Here is a 24,496-nt window from a genome sequence, read left to right on the forward strand (position 1 = left end):
AAAAGACAGTCAAAGACAGGTTAATCCTCACAACAATCATGGTAACCAGAATAACAGTGTATTCTTGGCTGCAATTCTCCTGGTGCTATGGAGCACACATAGTGGGCAGGTTAGAGGGGAAGCAACTATGATATTTGAGCTGACTGGGCAGGGACTAGGAACAAACCACCCATCTTCCCCTCCAGACAGAGGTACCCACAGAAGTTCTGTAAGAAAGCAAAGTCAAGATTGTATTGAAATCTGTCATTGAATGTTTACATTTTCTACTGCTGCATAATAATCATAAATGCAGGTCCTGATTGAACTAGAACTGGCCCCAGGGCATGTATGATCCAGAAACTGTTCTCAAAACAAAACAGCAACAAATGGGCCTTTGGATCTGCTCCAATGACAGAAAAGCCACTGAGCAGTGTTAGCAGAGCCCTGTCTGTGGAAGCTGCTCCCTGTGCACAGCAGAGAAACTGCACCCTGACTGCACAAGGCTAGTGCTTCTAGGTTGAAAGCTACATGCCAGAAAATGCATGCAAAGAATCTTAGCCACACCTAACAAGGACTGCTCCAGAGGAGAGGCACTGCCTGTCTTAGCAGTCCATCCATCACTAGACATGGGTTCTCCATTACCGCTATGCTTGCAGGGTACTTAATAAGCCTGTTTGCTTCCTACTGTGCTCTGAAGGATAAATTCTTCCACCAACCCACCAGCTATCACCCAAACCCCATTTAGCTGAGATGATCCCTGTTTATTACCTTTAGTTCCTGAAGGTTAAAAGTCTGGGCATGGATTCTCTATTCAGGATCTGACAAAGCTGAAATCAAGGTGCCAGCAGATAAAGCAGAATTCTCACCTGGGGCTTGGAACCCTCTAAGTTCAATCGGGGTTCCAGAAGATTGAGTTCCTACTGCAACAGGTAGAGCTCCTCTTTTTATTAGCTCGGTGGGTGTTTTGTTTGTTTTTTGTTTTGTTTTGTTTCTCAAGACAGGGTTTCTCTGTGCAGTTTTGGAGCCCGTCTTGGAACTCACTTTGTAGACCAAGCTGGCCTTAAACTCACAGAGATCCACCTGCCTCTGCCTCCTTAGCGCTGAGATTAAAGGCATGCTCCACAACCTCCCTGATGCTCAGTGGTTCTTAACCTGTGAGTTTCGATCCCTTTGGTGATCAAACAACCCTTTCACACGGGTTGAATATCAGATATTTACATTACAATTCATAACAGTAGCAAAATTACTGTTACAAAGTAGCAACAAAATAATTTTATGATTGGGGGGTCACTGCAACATGAGGAATGGTATTAAAAGGCTGCACCATTAGGAAGGTTATGAACTACTTACTCTATTAGCTCCTGAAGCTGCCCTCAGATTCCAGCCAGGTTCAGAAGGTTTACCAGAATCCACTTCCAGTTTGCTACAATGGAATCTAAGCTAGCAGAGTGCAATGGAGCAAGAATCCTGTAATTCTTGCTCTACCAGTGCCGACATACTTAAGGAATGTGCCTTAAAAACTGCTGCAAGGACAATAGAGGCTTGCTTAGATTGTGACTAAACATTAAGTCAAGCAATGTTTGAAGTCATAATTTAGCTTGATTATTTCCTTCATTAACGAGAGTCTGTGAGCTTTAACAAATACATCAGAGGTTTAAACTTCAAGTATAAATTCTCACACTCCCCTCTTGCTACTAGAAGTAATCTTTGTCAAGCCTCAACTTATCAGTTAAGGAATTGGCCAAGGCTAAGAAGGTATGGCTCTGAGGTAGAGGCTTGAGGCTAGCATGCAAGAGGCTGTGATTGTCCTTGCTATTGTTTACACATACGTTAGCAAACTGCTAAAATTAAATGAAGAAACTGGCTATTAAGGGTATCACTGAACTTTCTGCTAAATTGATCAAGAGACCAGAGGTCCTCAACCTTCCTAATGCTGCAACCCTTTAATACAGTTCTTCATGTTATGGTGACCCCCCAGTCATAACATTATTTTATTGCTATTTCATAACTATAGTTTTGCTTCTGTTATGAGTGATAATGTAAATATCTGATAAGCAAGTTATCTGATACATGACCCCTGAGGGGGTTGAGATCCACAGGCTGAGAACCATTTGTCTAAGCAATCCTGAGAGCAATGAAACTGACTGAGCACACTGAAACTATATTAAGCAATATTAATAGCCAACAGGAAAAATGATCATTCTGTGACCTTTAAAATTTTTTGTCAGGACATTAAAAATTCTCTTACTGTTGGTTATAGATGTAAAGAAAAATACAACTAAGGAACTAATTTACTTAGAACTTTATAATTCATTAGTAGCAGCTTTATTGACTTATAATTCATATGTTATAAAATTCAAAGTACATTTCAGTAATTCTCAGCACAGTCACAGGATTCTGTACCCATTGCCACAATCTAGTTTCAGAATATTCTCACAACTTCAATTGCTCCCCAGATCCCATGGTCATTAGCAGTCGATCTCAATCTCCACAATTTTCCAACCCCGGGAAAGCACTCAGCCACTTTCTGTCTATATGGGTCTGCCCAGGAAGGGCATTTCCTATAAGCAGACTCCACCATTTGTGGTCTTGTATAGCTGGCTTCTTAAACTCACCATAATGTTTTCAAGGGTCTCTTACGTCACACAAGTGTCAGCATTCCACTCTCTTCATGGATGAACAGAATTCCGCTGCTTGAATACATCACATTTTGCTTATCCACCCATTAATCGATAGACATCTGGGCCACAATTTCGTTCCTTTATTCTGTCAATAAACTGGACTTTGGAATGTTGCCTTCCTGGCTGCACTTTGGGTGTCTCTCGATGGTGGAGATGTCAGTAGCCCCACTGTGAGCGGTTTTCCCCAGAGCTCAACATATATCGAATTCATTTCCTTTTATGTCATCACTACTTCTCTCTTTTGGCTGCAATTATATTTTTTTGTCAACCCAATTTTCTTTCAGTTATTTATCATTGCAAAATATTATATGGTTTTGTCACTGAGAGACAAAGAGGCATCGATCATGGCTACACACTTCAGTCTGCATGAACTGACTATCAGATAGAGTGGCCAGTAGCTGACAGACATGCAAATGAGTAATATGACTGGTCACTGAATATGGTATGGTCTGCAGTTTATGCAGTAATGTATGGACTGAAGTTCTGGCAGTGATGTTTGCTCTTGATGCTGTTACTCAGAGCAGTGCACTACAGTCACTGAAACTCAAACACACATCTGGGAATTGGTGCTATTTAACTTAAGCGTAGTAACTAAAATCCAAGCTGACCCAAACTGCAAACTGATGATTGCCCATATACTTCCAACACACAAGTACATTTTCTTCATAAGAAATTAGAATACAAAGAGTTGGTAATTGGAAAACACTCAAGTAGACTTAGGAATGTTAATTCCTTCATTTTAGATATTTATTGGATTTTAAAATCCACTAAGTAAATCAAACCAGAAAGTACTAAGTCCTCTGTGCTCCTGCCGGCTGCAGAGGAAGATGGAGATTTAACAAGCATTACAACCCACAGCTCCCTCACAAGAAAATTACAGCTGTCTGTGGTGTGAGGTGATCAGGGAAAGAACTCTGTTCTGGCACACCCTCTGTGTCCCTGCACACTCTTTTTGTTCTGACACCCTCTCTCTGTCCAGGTCAGTTCTTCTCCCAGCCCTCTTGCTCTTCTCACATGAGAGTCCCATGATATCCTCAAGAAGCAAAATCTCCTTCTTCCTCTCACCCTGACTCCTCGGGACACGGATGGAAGAAGGCACTGGATTCAAGTGAGACTGGAGTTACAGATGGTTGCTTGGGAGCTGCCATTTGTGTGCTTCAAACTGAACGTGGGTCCACCGCAAGAGCAGCAAGTGCTCTTTACCACTGAGCCACCTCTCTAGATACATTTCTTGATGTTTTATGTGCATCCCCAGATGAGCTCCTTAACTCTTACAATATGACTATCACCGAAAGCTTGTTACCAAATACCAGTTATGGTCTAAGTGGCCGACTCCAGCCAAATGTTGGAAATACCACAATGAGTAAGACATTGTCCCTATCCTTGATGAAGCCTAGTAAGCACATGGTGTCATGAAAGCTTCAACCATTCTCCTGTAGAATGCAAGAAGACATCTTCCTAGAGGAAGAAACTTTGAATGGAGTGTGTGACAGATGTATAGAGAAAGACTGGGTGGGCCTAGGTGACAATAAAATTGCAAGGGTTTCATGTAAAATGTCACCTCTCTTGGGAGGTCTGAAAATAATCATGTTTAAGTTATGAGTTCTTTCACATACTTTTCCACTGCATGCATGTGGTATATGGGATCATCAAATGGACACCACTGTATACAGTTTGTCTTGAGTGTCTTCAGTCAGCATTAATATTTTGTGATTTTCCACAATGATGAAGTGGCTCTAATCCATTCATTTAACCATTGTATACAGCCCACTACAGGAATATTACCCAGAAACATGCTTCCCTCTTTTTCATTTGACATCATGAAAGAATTTATCTGGAATCAGAATTTAAAGAACATATGACAATTTCAAATAAATGTTCATTTGGATATTTAACAACTAATTCATGTAAAAAATACCAGACTGATTTTACATTATTTCTTCTGGAGTGGAGATTTTCTATGATGTCAAATCTGGTGTCTTCAAATTTGAAGGTAGGGAATATACCCATGTCTGTTTTGCCATACACTTGTGTAAGCTTTAAAAAAACACTCTCTTGCTGAACCTGGGGGTTTCCAATTTGGAAGACTAGTTGACCATCCTTTCAGTGGATAACTGAAAGTTACCAGGAGGAATTTAAAAAGAGAAAGGAAGGACGTTTTAGCAGCTGATTTGAATAAGATAGAATTATTCAAGGTAAGCAATTTCAGTCCGAATTGATTTGCAAAAACAGGCTAAAGTCTGCATTATATATTTGTTTTCCATGGTCTGAACAGCCCAAGAACCACCAATAGAAAACTATGCAGACCCTGAGGTCAGAGCAGAGAACTACAGTGTCAGCTGACACCCCTCCTTAAGCCAACCCTTCTGGTCAGAGTAATGAACTGTCTTGTGTGGCGGCTCTATAGCAGTGTAGTGTTTGATAGCGCTTCCAAAAGTACCCAATGCCCTCCCACCACATGGAATCCTCCAGCCTCCAGAGCGCTGGCTCTCTGCCAGATGTTCCTTCAGAAGAGGTTCCAGAATGAATTTGCTTCTCAGGCTTTGACATATGAGAACCTGCTGGTGAAACATGAAGGGGGTGACACTTTTGTCACCAGAGAACAATGAGGAGTCATAAATACTCCAAATATGTAAAAAATGTGACCCAAGAAGCATCCCTGTCCCCCAAGTCATCAAATTGTTTTCTTACATATGCATACATAATATCCCAGTATTATTTTGTTCTGGCTCTCCTCCCTTCTTCCTCCCGTAGTGTGTGTGTGTGTGTGTGTGTGTGTGTGTGTGTGTGTGTGTGTGTGTGTGTGTATTCACCTGTACGGCTGTGGAGGCCAGAGAAGGATGCCAGCCGGGGTCCTGCTCTGTCAGGTTTCTGCTGTTTCATTGGAAAACAGGGTGTCTTACTGAACCTGGAGCTAAAGAAATCCTACTGGTCTTCCTGTCTCTACCTCCAACCCCAGCACTGGAGTTATGGTTGTGTGTTTACAGCCATAGTCAGCTTTTTACACTGGTTGTGGGGTTTCAAACTCCGTTCTCAGCCTCCTGCACTTCCCTAGCCTCTTTGTTTTTGAAGTATAAGCTCCTGTATCTCAAGCTGTTCTTGAACTTGCTGTGTAGCTGAGACTGTCTCTGGATCTTCCTGCCTTAGCCTCCGAGTGCCGGGATTACAGGAGTGTGCCACTATGCTCAGTCTATGCAGTGCTAGACATCAAACCCAGGGTCTCCTGCAAACGAGGCATGCACTCTACTAATTAAGCCATGTCCCCAGCTTGATCTGTGCTTTCTTGCAGCAAGGCTTCTGCCAGCACTCAATCTATAATCTGCAAAGTCCCCCTACCTCACTCCCAGTTCTTTCCTCACTCCTCATAATGGTAAATGGTAATGCTTAGGACCCCTCCTGGGTATCACATGCTTCAGCCTTTGTATGGGACCCTGGAAGAGTCTCTGCCAACTGTGACAAGACAGATCCACAACAGCATCAATATAGCAGAGAGACAGTGGTCTTTCTTCTCTTGAGCCATTCCAGCATTTATCCTTCTAGGTTCCTCAGGGAAAAATAAATCAAACATTCCTGGCATATGCTTAGGCCATTTAAACCATCTGCTGTAAAAAACGAAGAGAAGAAACTCAAACAGAACGGTTTTATCTTTAATGTTTTAGTTAAGCAAAAGCCATTATTTAGGTGGTAGTGGCAGGCAAAAGCAGTCTTCTTGGCAAAGCCTCAGAGGTTTTTTTTTTTTACTTAAAATGTTTAGAAGGAAGAAATTTCTACTCCTTCTTGTGCAAATTATGAGTCTAATTAGTCAAACCAAAAGAACAGTGCTGTAAAGAAGTGATTCTGGAGAAAGGATCTCATTCTCTCACTTATCAGTCAATGCTGTCCTCGCCATGAGAGCTTCACTGCTCCTCTGGCAGCAGCTACCTCCTGTTTCCCTTCACTCCCTAGCTAACAGGCTTCCCCACACATGGAGGTCACTACAGAAGGGAGAAAGGAAGTAAGAGTGAGCTTCCCTGGATGGCAGCTACCCCAGTTCCTACGAGGCATCACACTCACCAGCCTCTTGGAAAGGCAGGCAGAGATCACTGTCTCCTAGGAAAACACCAGAATCAAAGGTAAAGGAGATTTCTGGTGTGGCACCAGTGTGGACAAGCCATGTCTTCAGGGGGATGGAAGCTACTGGTGGCTGGTAAGCCTCGCTCACCTACCATTGTCTTTTGCCCCTGGAGCCTTGTTCAGTCATATAGTTTGAGGACTGGTAGGAGGGCTGTTCAATTTTTTTGTGATTTTATAATTCCCTCCCTCCTACTTTCCCTTCCCTCCCTCCACCTCACTTCTCTCACACCTTCCCCCCTCTCTGCTTTTATTCCTCCCCCTTCCTACCCCTCCTTCTTCTGTTCTTTTGGGGAATTCAGAGAATCACTTGCATCTCTCCCCCATATCCCCCTTTTATTCCTGCTTCCCTTCCTGTGGATGTTCTCCAGGCCTTCCAGGTTCCCTAATCTAACCTCAGAGCAGAGGCATGGGGATCAGATAAGGATTTGAGAAGGGAAACACAGAGAGGAAGGGGTAGAGGGCTGGATAAGTACACTGATGCCTGAGAGCACATGAAACTCTTGACAAAAACACAGCAGTTGACAACCAGTGGAGCTGGCTCAGTCTGACAAAGCTGATTTAATGGCAAAAGGAATGTGCCTTGCCACTGTGCCTGCTACACCCAGGATACATACAGAAGCAACCTCAGAATTTCTAACTGTCCCAAAAGCAACAGAGTAGGGATGAGAAGGGCAACTAGGAATGGAAAGACAGGACAGAGTTTTACAGGAGAAAGTATTGGCCTTTTTAAAAGACACACACACACACAGAGAGAGAGAGAGAGAGAGAGAGAGAGAGAGAGAGAGAGAGATACCTACAGTCCACATCAAAGCATTCATTGCATGGATCCAAACTCATACGGCTGAAATCCAGACTCCTCAGCTTCCTTATTGCTGTCAGTAACATCCTGGAGGAACAAGTCTAGCAGATAAAAAAGAAAAAAAAGGGAGACAGTGAGTGAACCCTTGACACACAGGCTCTCACATGAGCAGACCCATGGGATGGATCATAGGTCCTCACCTCATTATTCTTCCCTCTCAAGACTCCAGTGAGTTCGGTCAGCCTCCAAGGACCAAATAGCATTAAGAACAGCAGTACCAGCCATCAGACTGACATGAGATAAGATCTTATAAGCCAGAATGTCAGTTAGCATTACACAAGCCTTAACAATTGGACTTAACAATGAAATGCCACTGGAAGGCTTCATCCTGATTGAGAGACTGCTCTTGTTATGGTGTCAGCCCTGTTACAAGGTATGTGACAGCATATCTAATGCTTGCCAGGTCTGGGAAAGGAGTGAGGAGACTTGTATGCAGGGTTCCTGGGAGCAACCACCATTCTGCAACCTAAATAAGCCTATGCATGCTGCAAAGTTACCCAGAATCAGATTCTTCTCAAGAATATCCCTAAGGGGAGGAGGATGGAGGGCAATAGGGTTCATTACTAGCTTTCAACTTTCTAATTTCAGTTGGCTCCAGGCATGCACCCTATCAAAGAGAAAAGGAAAGTTCCAGAAACTCTTCACCACTTCAGAAAACCATGGCTGGAATGTTCCAGAAAACTTGAACCATCAGTCATCTGGACATTAAAGATGACTTGACTCCACTGTCCAGTTTGTTTGTATCCTTCATTCTCATTTTGTGGTGAACTGTGGGACTCAAACCTATGTCCCCAGAAAATACTGGAAACAGCTATTCATGTGATCCTATTTGAGCTTTCAAAATGGAAAGGTGGAGATGGGTGGGAGGTGATCTCATCACTCCTGTGTGGTGTTGCATGCACCTTTGAAGATTTCCAAGGACTGAGTTAAACATGTCTAGAAACAGAAACATGTGTTTAGAGGTACTTCATCTACCAAGACAGAAAATGTTACGGAACAAAGAGGGAACCTTTGGAAGAGAAAGAGGGGAAGTATAATCGAAGCCTACTGCAATGTGTTTCAGCAGGTGGAAATTTCCTTTGAAGGGAGTCGAAATTTGGCTGATAATTTTGCCACCAGGAAGAAGCCCGGCTTTCCAAAAGTCACCATAACCTCCCCCAGATACAGTGAGAGGACAAAGACCACACTATCCAAGCACACAGGCATAGTCTAGACCTTGCTTCAAAAGCAATGGAAACAAGGAGACTGTTTTTTTCTGTTTTATTTTGTTTGGGTGTTTCTAAGTAAGGACCTGAGGGCTAGGTCTCAAACTCCAGAACAGTCAGATAAATGGCTGATGATTCTGCAAATTCACCTCCCAATGTACAATCGTTTCTCATGACTGCCTTGACAAATTACCACAATCTTAGTGCTTTAACCAATGGATGTTTATCCTCTCACACTTGTAGAGGCCAGGCATCCTAAATCAGAGTGAGGCAGAGATTTGCTCCTCTTTGTATTGCAGGGGTGGTGTGTGACAGGCTTTTCCCGGGGACTCAGCTACTGACCACAGATAGGAAGAGACCTGATGTCACCAAAGTTTAACTTGGTGAACCAATGGGCTTTATTGGGTTACTAACAGGAACTGAAATTACTCAAAAAGATGATGCACCAAATCTGGACACCTAGAGAGCACTGCCCAGCCTGCAGGCAGCTCCACAGCTTGGAGTATGTCCTTTCCAAGCAGCTCAGCTGGTCTTTATTCCTCCCAGGCAGTTGGCTGGACTCTGATCCCACCAGACTGGGGTTGCCTGAAAGTCTCCTTGCAGCTTGGCTGGCCTGGGAGCAACTCTTAGCAGGCTTTGCTGTTCATATACTCTAGATGAGTGTGTAGAGGGGTGAGGGGTAAGAGAATCTGGTCAGTTTCAGGGAATTCTGGAAGTTATTTTGAGCTTTTTAGTTACTTTCTTAAGGAACTACCCCATAGTATTCCACCTCTCTCTTAGATACTCTGTTGTTTCACCTGCCTGTAAACATCCTGTCTTAAGAAGTTTCCCCCCAAGATGGAAGGTTTTAATATCCCAGGAAACTGCAACAGGAGAGCCTTTCTTCACTTCTGCCAGTTCCTGTGGCTACAGGGGTTCAGTCTCTTGAGGCTACATAATTCTAGTCTCTTCTTACATTGTCTAGGGGCTTTTGTCACCTTCTGACTTTAATCTCTTACTTAGAATTTTATCCCAAGATTTGTATATTTGTAAAGGCTTTATTTGTTTGTTTGTTTTTCAAATAAGGTTATAGTCACAGATCTGACTGTCAAAACTTGGACATATCTTTTGGGAAGTCACAGGGCCTGCTCACTACTGAATGCATACTTAAGATTTCTGGGTCTGCAAAATTTCAATGATTTGAAAATAAACAATATTTATTCCATCTTTCATTGCTGAGGGAAAGGAAATGGTTATTCTTTTCTGAGTTTACTATAAGAAAACAGCTGGTGTGCACCTCTAAAGCTAGTGCTGGAAATCTGGTGCAAGGGCATCCCAAGCCACCTGTCTATATGCAGAAAATGTAAGCAGCTAACTACAAACGATTACTACATGGAAGAGAACATGCCTGGATTTCATAGTACCAGCTTGGTCATGGCAACTGCATTTTCAGAAGCAAGCAAGTGTGGCTGAGAAAACACCTGCACATGACATGATAGAAGGATGGGGAAAATCATTGGATGTAAAAAAACAAAATAAAAGCCTTATCATTAGTGTTGTGCCCAAATTCTGAACCTCCAAATCACCAAGAGATGCAATACAATTCAAAAACAAAGAGCCTTCAATTAATTAACGAGTTAACTGTATTAACTCGGGTCCTCCATCTGTCTGACACAGCAGGTGGAGGGAGAAGGACCTGGTGTGACTGCAGGACAGGGAATTTATTGAGGCAGAGCAAGGGGAGTATCTGGGGGCCCACAACATCAGGACTGATGCACTTCCAGGTTTGGGCAACCTGTCCTTCATTGATTGGTCAACTACACCTGCAGGAATGGTTGCTTATAGCCTATAGGCCCTCCCAGGGCAGTTGTTATGTTCTGTACTCCACTGTTACATGAAAGCACATCCAGAGCCAGCCATCTAACTTCTGATTGGTTCCTTGCCACATGGAAGAAATCTGGCTTCCTAATGGCTGGGGCAAGGTTAGGCAAGGTTGGAAGCTCAGCACATATTTCTGAGTCAGAGGCCTTTGTCTTGCTGGGTCTTTTCTGCAACCTGTCATGGCTACCAAAGCAGGGGGCTGGGTGAAGGATTGCTCCCTTCAGTTAGTATCTGAGATATCTTGAACAAATTATTGCTATTTTATGTAATGCATTTGTTGCCACACAAGTGTAAGGACCAGAGTTTGGATCTATAGCATGCGTGTGGATGCAAGGTGGGCATAGAGGCCTCCCTGTAATCACAGTGTTCAGAAGGTAAGAGAAGAAATCACTGGAGCAAGCCAGCCAGCCAGATTAGCCAAGTTGGTGAGTTCTGGGTTCAATTAAGAGACTCTGTATTAACATAGACACAATCAAGGAAGACATCTGACATGAACCTCTGACTTCCATGTGCACATGAGCACATGTGTGCCCACATACTTGTGAATACACATACATGCATGAATGCACACTACACATTTAACATGCAAAAGAAGAGTTACATACTCCTAAAATACATTGGTCCAGACTAAACATTCTCATCCTAAAGGGGCTTTTCTCCGGAATTTAGGATGCTTGGCAAAAGGGAATGGGCATAAAACTTGCAAAGGACTAGGAGGGGAAGATGGGCAAAGAAAGGAGGAATCAAAAGACAACTCTAACAGAACCACCCTGCTGTAGTTGGAAGCTCAGCAACCAAAATACCATTTATGCCCCCTCTTATGTGCAGAACAGTCACCTGCTTTGTGAGAAGTGCAGGATAAAGGAGGGTCTATCTAAATGTCTCCCTTCTACCAACCATTTTGAAACCAGAACTACCACCACTTCTTGGTTATTGACTTGGGTGTAATGAGTTTGTTTCCTCTTCTTCTGCCTGGGAATAATAAAGATCTGATCTCCTAACTCTCTCTTCTTTTTGACACAGTTTTCCATGTAGCCCAGGCTAGCCTTGAACTTCTAGTCCTCCTGCCTCTACTTCCAAAGGAAGATAGGCAAGTAACACCACATTCAGCTTATGTGGTACTGGGCAGCAAGCCCAGGAGTTTTGTGCACGGTGGGCAAGTACTCTACCAATTGAGCCACAGCTCCAGTCCCCAGTCTTCTAATTATTGGTAAAGTATTCAGCCAAGCTTCTCACACAGTAAAGGCTCAGTAAGCATGAATCCCTGTAAATGTGTGATTGATGGATTAAGTCCTTTTCTTTTGAATATAAATTTAGTTCTAAAAATGCATTGAATCATTCCCTATTTGAGAATATTTCATCATGGGTCCATGCTTATATGAATTTATGTCTCAAGGGCTGTCTCAGTACACTGCTTCTCAGCACACTGCTTCTCCTGAACTTTCTCTCTGTGATCTCCTACATATTCACTGCAAGTGTCATCCACAGCAAAAATGTCTTCATTCCAGCTTCACTCAAGAACTATAACTTAAATCAGCACACAAGGTACTTAGTACAAAGCTACTATCTTGTCTGGATGTGAAGCCTGTGCATGAGGAATTTGATGTACTTAATGTTCTAATGTAATTTGTCATAACTGAGAAAAGTACAGTGCCATGGGCAGGAAGTACATCACAGCTTTATAAACACCTCAGTTCAGACACAGAGAGGCTTGCCTGAGGTCACGCACTATTAAGAAGCAGAGTCGAATAGTCTGTGTGATGCCCATTACCAAGCAACACAGAGCCTTGTCTCCAAACTTAGATTATAAAATACCTTATAACAGGAGTCAGGTTGAGTAGCTGGGAAGAAGAAGGCTCAGTGCTCAAAACCCAAGCCCAGGGACCTGAATTTGATCTGCCAGAACCCATGTTAAAAAGCCTAGCATGGTAACATGCACTTGTAATGTCTGCATAGGGGAAGCAGAGGCAGGTGTGTCTCTGGGGCTCAGTGGCCAGCTACTCTAGGTGAATCACCAGGTGCTGGGTAAAACTGCCTCAAAATCATCAATAACAAACAAGAAAGCCAAGTGGAGAGTGACTGAAGCCTGACACCTGAGGTTTTCCTTCTCCTCCACAGACACATGACTCTCCTCCCCAAGGACACCTACACACACACACACACACACACACACACACACACACACACACACACACTCACTCACACATGCACACAAAATTAATAAAGTAGGCAATAATTATAGACAAAAATAATTTTAAATTGCTTGCATCTCTCATAAAGTTGGGTAAGATGGTGACAGTGAACACATATCTATATCATGTATACTCCAAATGTGAGCAGCAGTCAGCAAATTAATTACTTGATTTTTGTGTAATTGCTTAACATTCAACTAAGGCCTTGCTTGACTGCCACCTTCATCATGGCTGTCACCAAAAAAAGCAAGGTGACTCCATTTCATGTTTAAATTCCTACAGCTGTGAATTTCCTTTGGGAAACCAGAACTCAATCCCAGACTTCCAAATGAAGCCCACTTTAAGTAACTTAATGATTGCTGGTAAGTATCTAATTTCTAATTTCAACCAATTTGTCAGAAGCACAAGTATCACTAAATTTAAGACACTTAGGGAAAAGAGGCAGAAGCTGCAGCTGGCAAGATGGCCCAGTGGGCATGAGTGCTTTCAGCAGGGGCATGAAGACCCGAGTTCAAATCCCAGTATCCACATGACTACACGTGCTTATATCCCCAGACTTGGGAGCAGAGACAGGAGGTTCCCAGGAATTCACTGGCCAGTGTGCCCAGCACAATGGTGAGTCTCAGGTTCAGTGAGAGGCCCTGTCTCAAGAAAAGAGGTGTGATGAGCAGCACACTTAATGTCCTCCTTTGCCTCCACACACAAGTATAGGTACCTGCGCTCCTGTGTGTGTGTGTGTGTGTGTGTGTGTGTGTGCGCGCGCGCACACACACACACACACACACACACACACACACACACACACACACACACGCAGAGGCATGCATACACATTATATCACACATACATTTTTTTTTTTTTTACAGTTTTTAAAAAGAAGCTGGAACTGGTCTATCCTGAGCAGGTATGGTGAAAGGCTAAAGGACTTTTAAAAATATTTTTAGTTTATATGCATATACAAGTGTTTTGCCTGCATGTATGTATGTGTACTCTGTGTGTCTGGTACATAGGAGGTCAGAAGAGTGTGTTGGATCCCCTGGAATTGGAGTTACAATTGGCTATGAGCCTCCATATGGGTTCCAGGAACTGAACTTGGGTCCTCTGCAAGAGCCAAGAGTGTTCTTAAAGATTGGTCTCTTTAGCCCCAAATCCAACCAACTTTACCTTGAGACTCTCACCATCTTCCAGATTCCTTTACAAGAAGTTCCATTTTCAAATGTGTTGCAAGGTTGCTAAATAACGCCCCCCCCCCACACACACACATACACACACCACTGATGCTGACAGTGGCATGCTTGCAGTTCAGACAGGAAGAGAGCAAAGGTTGCTACCAAAAGGGGCAGCCAGCTGAGTTAGAGCTGTCCAGCGTTTAAATGGCACCCCATCCCACTTCCAGTTTAAATCTCATTGGCTAGTACTTTGGTCTTTAAGGCTAAGGCTGGCTGTCTTCACTTGACCCTATCCCACAACCCTTAGAGCTCAGTTTTAGACCCAACTGGGCTATTGCACCATTTCCTACCCTCTTCCCCCTCCTTCCCTTTGGAGTTTCCCATAATCCCACAGCTCCTCTAGGCCCCTCAAGAAATCTGTCTCCTGCCCAGTGCTCTGCTGCTTCTCACCCAAGCAGAGGAAGCCACCCTTCTTGTGTCTCTCCCAATAAATCTCCTGTGTGAGGTTTGTTGTGCAGTATGACTTTGTTGTATTCCTTTACTCCTGACTGCCAGGATACCTTTCCCTTCAGAGCTGTAATACCTCCACTGGGAAAATCTTTCCCCTCAGAAATGTAACATTTACAGTGACTACCTTCTCCGTTCTACTGCAAGCTCCTCAAGGGCCAGGCTGAGTAGTTATACTTTATATTCTCACTGTCACTGGCAAGGAGAGGACACTGAGTATTTGCTATTTGCTGACTATGGCAACGGGTTCTTTTAATTCATATCCCTAATTATGTTGATTAAGGCAACAATAGTTATCATACTGTTGTGAACAGACCAAGAACTAAATGCATTATGTCAACTGCTTTGTTCTGTCTACAGAACCATTTTTCAGGCATGCCCAAGGAGCAGTTGGATATCCCCAAGGGCGCATGCAGGGTGTGGTGGTTAAGTCTGGGTTCTGTAGTCAGAATTCGGTTCAGGTTGACTTGCTAGTTTAATCTTTTTGAACATGAGAGTTCTCTGGAAACAAGACTAGATCTTACTTTGGTTGCCACTGTGCAGAGCACATCCAGGTTTACACCCAGCACAAGCAGGAAGCAGAGCAGAGCAATTTCTTCAAGTCCCGTGGAAAGGCTGCTATGGCTGGATGCACAGGTGGCAGACATCTGAGCTCTGACTTAATCCTTTATTGCATATACCATTCTACTTGGGCTCCTTGGGAGGCTGTGAACCTAAAAAGGCAACACACATGCACACTCACACACTTGTCTTTTAGCACTTGTCACCTTAATATTTTATTAACTTCTTAAACCATTTATGTGTATGAATGTTTTGCCTGCATGTATGTCTGTTTACCACTTGGATGCCTGGTGCCTAAAGACGTCAGAAGTGGTATCAGATTCCCTGGAAAATGAGTCATGAACCACTCTGTGGGAGCTGAGAATCAATCCTCTTACTCTGAAAGAACAGCCAGTGGCCCCAGCTCCTTGTAACTTTTTTAGTTGAAGAGGCAAGCAGAGATTTTTTTTTAATGGATTTCATTACAGCACTTTTATACATTTTAATTTTTGTTGGTTCTCTCCCCCATTTCTTTCCTCTGTGCCTAGCTGCTCCAGTTCTGCTGTCACGTGTATGCTATGCTATGCTATTGCCCTTTACCCGTTCTCCAACACCTTTTCTCCTTTAATAATCCCTTTCATAGTGTCTACATCTGCATTTACAACTATGCATAAATATGAAAACTGAAACCTAGAATCTGAATGAGAGAAAATAGTTGGCATTTGAGACATTCTTCTTGAAGCCTGGAATCCAGGCTGGGCTCCTTGGGTCTTACCTGGTTCCAGCGGTTGCAAAGACTCAATTTTTATATTTGAAATTTTCTCAGTTCCAAGAAGCCTGGAAGAAGTCTCTGTTTATGGTGTACTTGCATAAAGAGCTAAGCTAGATGCTCAATACCCTTAAGTTCAGCAGCCTGCCAGCCTCGCCTACTAAGTAAGCTCTAGGCCAAAGAGAGACCCTGTCTCAAATAAGGTGGGCAGCTTCTGAGGAAAGCCATCCAAGGTTGACCTTTGGACTCCATGAATGCTTAGATTCACAGACACATACATGAACTCACTCATACTCAACATACACTTTCATCATTCAAGCTTGAAAATCTTTCAATGACTCAAATAGGACTGGCCTGAGTCAGATGTACACTGGTAAATTAGCTAACTGTGGGGAGAGACAAATAAACAAAGCAACTCATTTGACTCCTACAGAGACACCAGGCTTAGGGAAGCCACAGCTGCCCCAGATGAGAATGCTAAGCAAGAGCACAGCTGTCCACTGCAAACCACACTGTACATTAATTTATAGTCATGAAGAAACCACATTAGTATACCCGCTGAGCCAGTACTTAGATGGCTAAGAGGCCTGAGTGATAGTTGAACAGAAGAGGAGCAAGGAAAGGGAAAAATAGGAAAAAGAAACATATTGTTTCCCTCCCATCTCATCATCTAATGGGCCACACTCATTTATATAAAGTTATTTGTGAAGACAGTAAAACTTTAAAATCAAGTAATATTTTTATTTTCAAAGTTTCCTAGAAAATTTGCAAGAATGGTAGAATTCCCACACAGTCCCCCACCCAGTTTTTACTTGAATGCCTTAATACTAAGTATGCTTTCATAGTTAATAAAGTTCTGAAGTCCACACTATATTAGACTTATTTAGCCCTCTCCGCTTCAGCATCCTATCCAGGAGAACATTTAGTAGTCATGTCTCCTTACTCTTAATGTTGCTGGCAACTTTTCAGGCTTTTCTCATTTTTTGATGACCTTGACAGTTTTGAAGATTATCCATCAGGTTTTTGTAGAGTATTGTGTAACTCTTCTTGAATTCAGACATGTCCATTTTTCCTTAGGATTAAACAGGAGTTGTGAAGTGTCATGAGGAAGGCGTCACTCTCTTTATGGCATACCCAGTGTGCATACTATCAACACAGCTTTCACTGTTGATGCTAACCTCAAGTGGTACACAAAATGTTTGACTTATAAGGTACAGCCAATTACAATAATTCCTACAATAGGACAAAAATAAACTAAGGCACATCAGGAAAATGAATTTTATTTTTCTGGTTTCAAATTTGAAGACAGTTACTTCTCTTCAGCAGGCACAGGAACTATTAAAATACTGATCACACATTCTTAGGTATCTTAGGAACATTAACACTTTGAAGGTAAAAGTATCTGTAAGGGTTGACAAGTATCCTTGTCAATCACATTTTCCAAGTCCACTGAATATATTAGACTAAAACTAACTTAAGTAGCATGATGGCACATATCTGTAATGCTAGCACTCAGAACCAAGGCACAGGATCACAACTCTGAGGCAAGTTTTGGCTATATAATCAGACCAGATATCCAAAGAAACATCATAGAATCATTGCTACTTGCTGATACAGGATGCAAGCCAACCTAATTAAATCATCACATGAAAAGAAATTACCTGTTCATCTAAGAGTAATATTCGAAATTTTAGCAATTATAGGCTTTTTTTTTTTGGTTTTTCAAGACAGGGTTTCTCTGTGGCTTTTGGAGGCTGTCCTGGAACTAGCTCTTGTAGACCAGGCTGGTCTCGAACTCACAGAGATCCACCTGCCTCTGCCTCCCTAGTCCTGGGATTAAAGGCCTGCACCATCAACGCCCAGCTATTAGGAATTCTTAAAACTGGTATTTTCATTATTTTTGTTCTTTTTTCTCCATTTTTAAATTTAAATTAGAAACAAGATTGTTTTACATGTCAATCCCAGTTCCCTCTCCATCCCCTCCTCCCTCCCCCCTCAACTAACACCCTACCTATTCCATACCCTTTCTGCTCCCCAGGGAGGGTGAGTCCTTCCATAGAGGGGTCTTCATCGTCTGTCTTATCCTTTAGGATAGGGCCTAGGCCCTCCCCTGTGTGTCTAGGCTGAGAGAGTATCCCTCTATGTGGAATGGGCTCCCAAAGTCCATTCCTATGCTAGGGATAAGTACTACAAGAGGCCCCCCCTCCTCACTGACACCCACATTCAGGGGGTCTGGAGCAGTCCTATGCTGGTTTCCCAGCTATCAATAGGGGACTAAGAGCTCCCCTTGATCAGGTCAGCTGTTTCTGTGGGTTTCACCAGCCTGGTCTGGACCCCTTTGCTCATCACTCACTCTTCTCTGCAACTGGATTCTAGTTCAGTTCAGTGATTAGTTGTGGGTGTCTACTTCTACTTCCATCAGCTGCTGGATGAAGGCTATAAGATGGCATATAAATTAGTCATCAATCTCATTATGGGGGGGTCATTTAAGGTAGCCTCTCCTCTATTGCTTAGATTCTTAGTTGGTGCCATCCTTGTAGATGTCCAGACATTACCCTAGTGCCTGATTTCTCTTTAAACCTATAATGGCTCCCTCTATTATGGTATCTCTTATCTTGCTCTCCTCTATTCTTCCCCCCATTAAATCTTCCTGCTCCCTCTTGTCCTCCTCACCCCTTCTCTTCTCCCCTTCTCATTCTCATAGCTTCCTCTCCCCTCCCCCCATGCTCCCAATTTGCTCAGGAGATCTTTTTCCCTTCTCCTAGGGACCATGAATTGTTTCTAGCTTCTCTGGTGGTGGGGATTGCAGATCAAGCGGATACAAATTGGAAAGGAAGAAGTGAAACTTTTACTGTTTGCAGATGATATGATAGTTTACAAAGTGAGATCCTACAGCTGATAAACACCTTCAGCAAAGTGGCAGCATACAAGATTAACTCAAAAAAAAATATCAATAGCCCTACTATATATAGATGATGACTGGGCTGGGAAGGAAATCAGAGAAACATCACCCTTTACAATTGCCACAAACAACATAAAATACCTTGGGGTAACACTAACCAAAAACGTGAAAGACCTGTATAGCAAGAACTTTGAGTCTTTAAAGAAAGAAATTAAAGAAGATACCAGAAAATGGAAAGATCTCCCATGCTCTTGGATAGGTAGTATCAACATAGTAAAAATGGCAATCTTGCCAAAAGCAATCTATAGATTCAATGCAATCCCCATCAAAATCCCAACACAATTCTTCACAGACCTTAAAAAAACAATACTCAACTTTATATGGAGAAACAAAAGACCCAGGACAGCCAAAACAACCATGTACAATAAAGGAACTTCCTGAGGTATCACCATTCCTGACTTCAAGCTCTATTATAGAGCTATAGTCCTGAAAACAGCTTGGTATTTGCACAAAAATATTTTTGTTTTTCTGAAGTATTTTACTATTCATACATGCATATAATGTTTTTATCAAATATAACATCTACCCCTCACTAGTTTTCTCTCCCATCTTCATGAGCTCCTTTTAAAAAAATACATCCACTAGTGGTACCTGTATGTTCATGGGTTATTGAGACAGCCTCGACCAGCAAGGAAGACGCAACGCTGAGACTCTTCCTTAAGCAGTTTATTCAGGAACCTGAAACAATCTTCTGACCCCAGGGAAAGCCCGCCCTCAACTTAAATTGCTCTTGGGTAGCCAACCCCAGCAAGCCACGTGGCGAATGCCCACAGGTACACACACACACACACACACACACACACACACACACACACACACACACACACAGAAGCAAAGCCAAGCCTCAAATCAAGCCATAAATGGAGTTGTTTACCACAGAGAGCAAGCTTGTTGGGCTAGCAGAAAGCAGAAGCCGGCGCCATCTTTCACGCAGCTCTCTACAGTGGGTGTAGGACCATCTACAGGAACACAAGCAGACTGCCCCTCCCCCTGCAGCCATATTTTGTCAATAGGGCCTCAGAAGAGGGTATGATCCCTCTGCCACCCATACTGGGATCTGAGCTTCCTTGATCTTGTTTTCACAGTTTTTGACCAAAGTTATGCTTTTAAAAGTGTAGGATCACAAGAAAACAAGCTGAGGGTTGTGACTATGTTTTTCAGGCTGAGGGTGTAAAATGGACAGACAGTGATACGTAGGCAAAATCCCCAGGATGTTCTGAAGTTTACCCAGTTTAACGATTATAATAAATATGCTTTGCCAGTTGCAAGGGGAAAAATTCAACTATATGTACAACACCCTTTTGTGAAAATTGTGTGAAAAACTACATAAAGAAATTTGTAAAATATGCTTACCCATGTAGAGGGGGAAAGTCTGCAGCATGTGGAAGTTGTGGGCATGGACATCCTGCAGAAATGGACTTCATTGGCTACCAAAATAAATGCACCTTTAAACCTTTTCTCACCTAGATGTTTCCCAAATACTTCATCAGGGAAACCTTTTATGATCATGTATTTATTCACCAACAATTGATGCTTTGAAATTATCTTCAAGACACTATTTGTACACATAAATACTACAATTCTAATGGTGAGTCCATCAGTAACCCAATCCATTTTTAGTGTACTTGAGAAAATTAGTGACATACACCTAAAAAATTTTCTTTATAGAATTACATTCAGAAAAATATTTTTATAAACTACACCAGTGTAGAAATAGAAAATGCTACGAAGACATTACCAGTATACTGAGAGCATGTGGTACAATGAGCATGAACACTAGGAAGCATTTAGAGGGGATGAGGGCACTGCTGACATAAAGAACTATTGAGGAAAGGAGAGATGTCAGTCAGGCTACCTCTGGTCTCTTAAAGGGCCTCTGAGCACTAGTCAGATAGGGGGTCCTCTCCATTACTGAGTTGGTTTATTCTCTCCAGACTCCTGATGAGATGGCATCTAAAAGTATATGGAGCTCACATGGCTCCCATCAGGAGAGGGGACACAGCTTCTGCCTGTCTCTAGAGGCAGGACTATGCAACCCTTCACCACCCCCTGAATGAGTAGCATCAGAAACTAGTTTCAAAAGGAGGAACAAAGAAACTCTTTACTACTGACAGTATGTAAAGTGCAGATGGCAACAGGAAGAGGGCTGCTGTGTGAACAGCCTGAAATCTGGAGTGCACTTTTCATGAGAAGTGCACCATAACTGATGAGTCACTCTCCAGTTCAGTTCTGTCACTGACAAATGGGTTATGTCATTCTTCACATATAGTACAACAGTCCCCTACCATCACCTCATTGTTTCCTAACATGGGGCCTCACATAATGCATGCTACCCTGGACTTGGTAATCGACCTACACTGGCCTTGAACATGTGATCCTCCTCCTCAGCTTCCTAAACCCTGGGATTATACAGAGGCCTGTGTCACCACACCGTTTGTAATATAATTTTTCTAAAATAGAAGAAGGAATTTTGTGTTCTAAGACTTTATACACTAAATAGTAAAATACAAAGAATTTATTGGTAAATTAGTATCCAAGATTTAGTCATGATTCATTTAACACAGTATGTTTTTCCTCTGTCATTCATTATTTTAATTTTTTTTTTCAAATTGAGATGCCAACTTTAATTCTTTTCAACACAGGGTTTTATAGCCCAGGCTGGTCTCTAACTTTCTATATCCTTGAACTCATGATCTCCTTCCTATACCTCCCAAGTGCTGGGATTACAGACATCTGCCACCATGCCCAATATATTCCTACTTCTAAAAGCTTTTCCTAATTTAAACAGTGCAGCAGGGAGAGTTATTGCTGCAGAAGCATTGCCTTCTATAAATTAGAGCCAACCTAAAGGTAATACATAATGAAAAAAAGACATAAGACAGGAAGCACCTTTTACAGTGCTGTTATAAAAATATTAACTCTGGAGTTGGGAGAGATGTCTCAGTACTTTAAAAACAAACAAACAAACAAACAAACAAACAAACAAACAAAAAACTATTCCTGCTAAGGACCTGACTTTGGTTTCCAGCACCCATATCAGGCATCTCACAACCTGTAATTACAGCTTCAGGGATCTAACAACCTGTGCTCACATGTGCATGCATGTGTGCACACACACACTTAAAATAAACCTTTAACAATGTATTGATTCCTCTGTAGAGGAGGAATGTAAATCAAATTGCACAAAGGTAAATGGTGTATACATAGTGGGATGAGAAGTTACCTGAGGGTCTAGGAAGGCAGCTGGGTCCTTGTTCTTCCAGGGTTAGCACTGCTGCAGCAGCTTTTTAGCTGCCGTCTAGACTCTTACACAGTGGTGCTGAGGCTGGTATTAGGACCAGCACTTTTCTCTCAATATACTATAATGTGTTCCCTGCCATATCAGGAGGCATGATCATAAATAAATTATGACTTTATCATACGTAGAAATTGAATTATATTTTGCTCATTTGAGCTTACTCTCCTAGATTATGTTTACTCACCTGCCAATTTGAAAACATTTAGTAATTTATAAACAGCTTTCTGGTCACTAATACAGACTAGTAATAGTATAACTTGAATCAAAACCAATTGTTTTTTAAAATGGGATACATACCAGCAAAATATGAGCCAAGCACTTAACATCATTCTATAGGCAACTCTATACTATATAGGTCACTGTATGGGAAACCCAAATTAAAATTACTCTCAAATTATCTCATTCATTGGAATATACAAAAGGAAATCTAAATCTAGTTAGATGGCTATAGGCCTTTGGTCTAACTAAAACATCAAGATCAAAAGAGTAATTTTGAGTCTTTATGATACTGTCAGGAAACTATAGCCTTTGGTTTGGGGAATGAGGTTGAAATAATAACCAACAAAGACAGAGTCCCCAGAAATTCTAAGATGACCAGAAATGGACAGAAGGTAAAGGTGGAAACTTCATCTAGCTGGCTGTCTATGAGAACCGTAGAAGCATCACAGAGAGGCACAAGCCAACATACTGAGGACACAGAAATAGCAAAGCTGGGCAGACAGCTTCCCAGTGAGGTTCAGTAAATCCCAGATTGCGGGCCCCACCTGTCTTACTCATCACATGCTGGAGCAGTCAGAACTACTACAAAAGCAGCCCCATAATGGGGCTGACAGATGTTTATGTTGTAACTAGTGGTTTCCATTCAGGCCCTCCACAGTGATGACTTTGAGAGTGTCAGTACTGTCCCGCACAGGGGCATCCTTTGGATGACTGCATTATGAGGCATAAAGGGTGGCAGGTGCTCTCAAACACTACTGGGAAAAAGTTGCCAGACAAAATAAAAACAAAGGATGCTTTACAAATGATGATAAAAAACAAATGACGTTGTAAGATACAATCATCATTTCAAGCCTGCAAAACCTAGAGAGAAAAGAAACTCCTTGGAAATGGTCACAAAGGAACTTGAAAGAAAAAGGAAGCTCCATTATGTCAGACCACCTATAATCCAGAATTCCAGATGAAACATTCTCTAAAGGAGAATATGAATTAGCATCCATCTTCTTTCATAGATGCAATGTTATCGTGGGAGGTGGGAGGTGGGGGCCACACAGCATGCACATGGAGGCCAAAGGATAACTTCTGGGAGTCTGTTTTCTCCTATCACCATGGATTCCAGGGATTGAGCTCAAGTTGTCAGCCTTGTGCAACAAGCACTTTTATCCATCTTCTTGAATCCTTGGTGGATTTTCTTTAAGGAGAATCAGAATGCAGATGTTGACTGATGGCTTCACCAACATCACAGGAGATGGCTTTTGGGTTTGCCACACAGTTGGAGTTTCTTTGTTGTGAGCAGTTGTGCCAGGCCATTAAGAAATACCAGAAAGATGGTCATGGACATGACAATCACATAGTGGCTGATGCTGCAAAAGGAGAGAACTTATAAGGATAAAGCACAGCATCCCTAAAATTTGTACTTTGAGAAATTTTAAAATGGATGTACAAAACAGAATCACAAAAAATGCATAGAATTAAAACAGGCACCAATGATTTAAAAAACAGACACCAGGAACTAGGGAGATGGCCCAGTAGATTAAGTGCTTCCCAAGCAAACATGAGGACCTGAGTTCAGATCCCCTGCACCCATGTAAAAAGCCAGATGTGGTTGCAATCCCAGTGCTGAGGGTGAAGACTGGAAGATTCCAGGTTCCTGTAGGCCAACCAGTCCAGCTAATTGATAAACCTCAGTGTTAGTTCTCAAACCTGGAATAAATGACTAACATTTATTCAACATATCAGAGAACCTGGCCATCAGATTCTCCCAGCCTCCCTCAGTACCTACCTGTTAAAGGGTATAGCTGGCACACCCCATCATCTATCCCGAATTCCCCAGCCCAGGGGCTGGGCTGCCTTCCCCCAGAGGCTGTATAGTCCAGTCATTCTGGCTACCTGACCCTTTTGTCTATGCTTCACTCTCCTGATCTCCTGGCTCTCCCCTCTCTCCTCTCCTCACATGTCCTGCTCATGGCCACTCTGTACTCTCCCAGATCTCTGCCTCTATGCTCTCCTTTTACTTACTCCACCATACCTAGAAGCAGTCATATCCTTCCTTTTTTATTTCTTTTTTTTTTCATTCATCTAGTTTCAAGAAGAGACTTTGCCTCAAAGCATAAAGGGGAGAGCAATAGAGGAAGATACCCTATGT

General features: G+C 42.4%; 1 protein-coding gene across 3 annotated transcripts in view; it reads right to left on the minus strand.

Annotated features, from left to right (window-relative positions):
• Positions 1–7,069: 7,069 nt before the first annotated feature.
• Positions 7,070–24,496, minus strand: part of Pign (phosphatidylinositol glycan anchor biosynthesis class N) — a 137,158-nt gene continuing 119,731 nt past the window's right edge. The window contains exons 29-30 of one of the 3 annotated variants that reach the window (XR_003485762.2): positions 15,090–15,278; positions 7,534–7,673 (exon numbers count right to left, since the gene is read on the minus strand). Coding sequence is in view for 2 of the 3 variants with exons in the window: in XM_027417856.2 (XP_027273657.1) it covers positions 23,591–23,714 (124 nt within the window). In the remaining variant the exon portion in view is untranslated. Of the gene's footprint in view, positions 7,674–15,089; positions 15,279–19,487; positions 23,715–24,496 lie in introns of those variants that run through there. The other 2 variants (XM_027417857.2, XM_027417856.2) reach the window with 2 other exon arrangements.

This window comes from Cricetulus griseus, chromosome 5 (assembly GCF_003668045.3).
Source record: "Cricetulus griseus strain 17A/GY chromosome 5, alternate assembly CriGri-PICRH-1.0, whole genome shotgun sequence".
In the NCBI taxonomy this organism is placed as follows: domain Eukaryota; kingdom Metazoa; phylum Chordata; class Mammalia; order Rodentia; family Cricetidae; genus Cricetulus; species Cricetulus griseus.